Below are 5,881 nucleotides of genomic sequence, written 5' to 3'. Positions count from 1 at the left end.
AAAAGAAAATATAAACAAATGAAAAAAATTATACGAAGACAAGAAAAAACATGCAAATTATACAAACAGAAAAAAAGGGGACGAATTAGTGACAACAAGAAAAAAAATGGAGATTCATAAAAATAAAATAATAATAATAATGTTCAGACGAAGAAGAACGGGAGAGAATGGATAAAATATATAAAAAGAAAAACGGATATGAAATATTTTGAAAAACGAAAATAAACGCTCACTGAAGTAAAAGAAGGAAGAAAAACGTGTCCGGAAAAATATGAAAGAAATACTCAGTGTCATGGAAAAAAACGCTCTTTCATCGTCTCTTCTCTCTTCTCTCTCTTTCTCTATTTCCATTTCTCTCTTCTCTCTCTCTTTCTCTATCTCATTCTATCTCGCTTTCTCTATCTCATTCTATCTCTCTTTCTCTATCTCATTCTCTCTCTCCCTTTCTCTCTTCTCTCTCTCTTTCTCTCCTTATTCCTCTCAAATCTTCCCTCTCCACCCCTCCCTTTCTCTCTCTCTCTCTCTCTCTCTCTCTCTCTCTCTCTCTCTCTCTCTCTCTCTCTCTCTCTCCTCCTCCCTCCCTCCCTCCCCTCCCTCCCTCCCTCCCTCCCTCCCTCCCTCTCCCCCCTCCCCTCCCTTCCCCCTCCCTTCCCCCTCCCCTACCTCCCTCCTATACCCCCCCCCCCCCCCAAAGGAAGCGCCACCCACCGGCCACGGCGACGAGAACGGGAAGGTGATATCGAGCGCCCCTTCCTCGGAGGCGTCGAGCGAGTTGTTGGCGATGACCTCCGTGACGATGAGGCCCAAGGTGCACGGGATGTGGGGGACGCGGCCCCTCGATCGCCCCGTCACGGCCGAGGTTCGCGCTCGCCTCTGGCCGCGTCGCCTTCGTCCCCCCAGCAGGAGGGCACGCGGGACGGGGGCGCGGAAGACCTTCATCTCCTCCGCCGGCGTCGAGGAGACATTGGCGGAGGCTGGACGGGTTTGCGGGGTCGCCGGCAGGATCAGGGGTCGGGGGCTGTGCGTCGCGCATACCCTGTGGGCGAAAAGTTTATACAGTTTTATAATTACTGTTGAATTAATTGAAAGGCTGAAATATAACCAAATAACAAACGGAATTCTATATATATCTCCATGAGCCTCTACATTAACTAAATACGAACAGTTTACACATAAAAAAAACTACTGTTGGACTGAACTGAAGTACTGAAATATAACAAAATAACGAAGAGACCACATAATTCCACATCTAAAATGCACACAAAAAGACAGTCACTCCCACACACGCGGACATACAGCCAACCAACAAAAACAGACCAACGCAAGCACACACGAACGAGTACTCAAAACACACACACACACACGTACTCCGCCACCATACGATTACAACATCACGCTTCTAGACCCTCCTCATTTGTCGGTTCCGTGTCCATCACACCTGGAGTAACTAATTACGACATCACGCGTCACGTCACACACACGTCACACCGCGATGGGTTCCCCTTCGTCCGCACCCCTGACGATGGGCGGAACGTGTGTGCTGTCACGTCACACCCTTTTGGCCCACGAATGGACGAACTCGTGTTTTTATCTCTCTTCCGTCTATTTTTTTGTTTGTGTTTTGCTGCCATTTTTCTCTCTGTCTCTGTCTGTTTGTTTGACTGTCTGTCTGTCTGTTTGTTAGACTGTCGGTCTGTCTGTCTGTCTGTCTGTCTGTCTGTCTGTCTGTCTGTCTGTCTGTCTGTCTGTCTGTCTGTCTGTCTGTTTGGCGGTATGTCTGTATATCTATCTCCCTCCCCCCCCCTCTCTCTCTCTCTTTCTCTCTCTCTATATATATATGTATATATACATATAATAATACATAATATATAATACATATATATATATATATATATATATAATATATATATATATATATATATATATATATATATATATATATATATATATATATTCTCTTCTCTTCTCTTCTCTTCCCCTCCCATCCCTCCCTCCCTCCCTTCCCTTCCCCTCCCTCCCTCCCTCCCCTCCCCTCCTCTCCCTCTCCCTCCCCTTCCCTCCCCCTTCCCCTTCCCTTCCCTCTCCCTCATCACCTACCTGAAGAACGTCCTACAGGAACCCCGACACGTGGGTCCCCTCCGGTAGTTCCTGCAGCAGTTACCCTCGACGTCCTTCGCCTGGGGGTTCTGGAAGCTGTTGAGCCTCACCCTCAGGATGCCCTTGCCTCCAGAGCGCCCTTCGACGCTCGAGGCCTGAAGGGGGGGAGAAGGGAGATGGGATTAGTGAGGAACGGAAGAGAGAGAGAGAGAGAGAGAGAAAGCGTGGAGGGAGGCAGAAAAGAATATATATTTACGGAGGATTGGGGAAGGAAATGAAAGGAGGAGAAAAGGGAAAATGTGATGATTAAAAGGGAAAAAAGGAAATAAAAGAAAATGAAGAGCTAGACAAAATAAAATAAAACGGACAAGGGAATAAAGAAAACGGACAAAGGGAAAGATAATATATAATGGAGAGCGAGGTAAAAGGAGACGAAAAATACGGAGGAAAATAGAAATGGGAAAAGGGAAAAGAACTTGAAAAAATGGAAAAGGAAAAAAAAAAAAGGGGGGGGGGATAAAGGAAAAATATGAAAGAAAATGGGAATAAACGAAAGAATTAGATTATTAAGAAAAAATGGAATAAAAGCAAAAGGAGAACAGAAAGGGAGAAGGAAAATAAAGAAAGGAAAACGAAAATAAAGGAAAGTAGGAGAGAGAGAGAGAGAAAGAGAGAGAGAGAGAGAGAGAGAGAGAGAGAGAGAGAGAGAGAAAGTAAGAGAGAAAGAAAGAGACAGAGACAGACAGAGAGAGAGAAAAAGAGAGAGAGGGAGAATTTGGTGAATGTCATATACGATGATGGATGCTATGGGAAAATTCGCTATGTTAGTTAATGCTACCAGGAGAAATGCAGAAAAACAATGATGTAGTTATGTTACTTTTTAGAAGTTATATGAAGTTATCTTTGTGCTATCTTGATTAGATTTCACGAAGCGAAAAAAAACTATTCCTTAAGAAATTATGAAAAAAAAATTATATATATATATATATATATATATATATATATATATATATATATATATATATATATATATATATATTCATTTATATGATTTACAATTCGTACAAAGAAAAATTAACAAATGGATTTGAGTATGAAAATTATAATGTAATTGGAAAACTGTGAAAAATTCTAGCGAATGTCTAAATCATATCTTTTTTATGTTTGTATAAATTTTATGCGGAAACATTTTCTCGCAAAAATAAAAATATATGCGAATGGTGTTGCGCGTATATATATATATATTTTTTTTTTATAATTAGTAAAAACAGGAAAAAATAGCATTCTATACAAATCTATGCTCACAAAACACACAATTTTTTTTGTATATATGAAATATGAAATTAAATATACCCGCGGCGTGTTCGGGTCTGTGTTTATTGGCTTTTTGTGTCTCGGTTAAGTCGTGTGTAATATTTGTAGATATCTCCTAATATTTTTGAAACTATAAGCTACGATGTGCATTTCTTTTAAATGATGGAAAAGAAATGAAATGTATATTTTCTTTATAGATTTTCATCATACCATACTAATCAGTTTATGCATCTAAGGCAATCAAGACCAACTTGTGATTGAAAATAAAAAAGAAATACAAAGTTTTCAATCAACTAGACGTCAAAATCCATTTCATTCTTGTTTACGAGCCGCCAGCAGAAGCAGCAATTTGGAACGAGGCGTGCGTATCCCCTAGAGTTTCTCCCCGAAAAAATAAATGAACGGAAAAAAAATGATGGTGAAGAGGAGGAAGATGATAACAATGATGATGGTAATAAGGGTGAAAACAATAATGAATAATCGTGATGGTAATAATAATGATATCAATTACAACAACAATAACAAAAGTGATAATAATAATGATAATGGAAATGATAATAATGATAATGATACCACTTACAACAACAGCAACAATTGCAGTAATGATGATGATGATGATGATGATGATGATGATGATGATGATGATGATGATGATGATGATGATGATGATGATGATGATGATGATGATAGTAGTAGTAGTAGTAGTAGTAATAATAAAAATAATAATAATAATAAAATAATGATGATGATAATAACGATTAATAATGATAATAATATTAATAATGACACAATGACAACAATAAAATTGATGATAACAATCATTATGATAATAATAATAATAAAAATAATGTTGCAGGTGATAGAAGTAATAATGATACTAATAATAATGATTTGGTAATAATAACGTTGATAATAACAATAATGGTGATAATAATAATGATAATAGGCCGCGGTGGCCGAATAGTTAGAGCGTCGGACTCGAGACTGTCACGACGGCAATCTGAGTTCGAGGGTTCGAGTCACCGACCGCCGCGTTGTTCCCTTGGGCAAGGGACTTCACCTTGATTGCCTACCTGGCCACTGGGTGGCCAAGCCAGCCCAAGTCAAAGTGCTGGTCCCGAGCCCGGATAGATGGAGAGAATGATTACCTAAAAGGGTATCACCGGCACTCTCCGTGGAAAGGAACTGGGGACCCTACCACGTACTCACTCCAAGAGCATCACAACATGAAAACTACAATTAAGTATCATGCTGTGACCACGGCGGCTCAGACATGAAACTACCGTTAAAAGAAGAAGAATAATGATAATAATAACAACAACTACAACAACACTTATAATAATAATAACAATAATGATGATAATAATAACAATCATTATTATTATTGTTATTATTATTATTATTATTATTATTATTATTATTGTTATTATTATTATTATTATTATTATTATTATTATTATTATTATTATCATTATTATTATTATCATTATTATTATTATTATTATTATTATAATTATTATCACAGATATAATAATAGTAATAGTAATGATAGAGCAATAAAATAATAACAATATTAATGATAATAATAATAATAATTATTATTATTCTGATAGTAATAATAATAATCATAATGACAAAAATCATTATTATGATAATAATGGTAATGATAATAATAATAATAGTATTAATGATTATAATAATCATTATTATTATCATCTATATTATAGATATCACTATAATTATAATGTTTATTTTCATTACTAATAACAACAACAGAAATAATTATAAGAATAAACACAGAACTAATATCAGGATTTCAAGGCAGACCAAATTATCTTCATTTTTTTTATTTTCTTTCACTTGCTTCCTTCGTTTTCCTTTTTCTTTTTCTCTCTTGTTTCTTCGTCCTGATCGTCCTTTCCCATTTCTCCTCTTTCTCTTCCTCTCCTCCCTACCTCTCTTTCTCTCTATTCCCCGCTTCGTTCCCTCCCAGAAAATATAATGATAAAGGCGTATTTTCATCAAATTATTCCTCTTCTCCACTTTTCCCGTCTCTCTTTCCACTGTTTCTTCTCTTTAATTCCTTTTCGTCTCCCTTTTGTTCCATCTCTCGATTATTATTACGCTTTCCATCTCCTCCCTCCGCCCTCTGGTGAAACTTTTTTCTCTTCCTCTGTTCTCCTTTCTCCTTCTGTCATCTCATTCTCCTCTTTCTTCTTCTCCTCCTTCTACATCTCTTCCTTTACATCCTCCTTCTCCTTGGCTCTCTCTTATCACAATCCTTCTTACTCCTCTCCTCTCCTACCTCTCTCCTCTTCCTCTCTGCATATCCATTTTCCGCCCTCATTCCTTCTCTATCCCCACCTCCTCCTCCATTCCATCTCTTCATCTTCTCTACACCTCTTTTACTCTCTCTCTCTCTCGACACCATCCTCCTTCTCTTCTCTCACTCTCCTTTCCTCCTTCGGCC

General features: G+C 37.9%; 1 protein-coding gene across 1 annotated transcript in view; it reads right to left on the bottom strand.

The window, feature by feature from the left end:
- LOC119575270 overlaps positions 1 to 5,881 on the bottom strand; it is a gene marked incomplete in the record, with an annotated part of 145,564 nt that overhangs the window by 75,822 nt on the left and 63,861 nt on the right. Inside the window, 2 exon segments of the mRNA XM_037922788.1 lie at positions 709 to 1,036; positions 2,098 to 2,252. Of these exon segments, the coding sequence (XP_037778716.1) occupies positions 709 to 1,036; positions 2,098 to 2,252 (483 nt within the window).

Source organism: Penaeus monodon, chromosome 7, assembly GCF_015228065.2.
Source record: "Penaeus monodon isolate SGIC_2016 chromosome 7, NSTDA_Pmon_1, whole genome shotgun sequence".
Classification (NCBI taxonomy): domain Eukaryota; kingdom Metazoa; phylum Arthropoda; class Malacostraca; order Decapoda; family Penaeidae; genus Penaeus; species Penaeus monodon.
The sequence above is the reverse complement of the archived record's forward strand: the minus strand, read 5'-3'. Positions and strand labels throughout refer to the sequence as shown.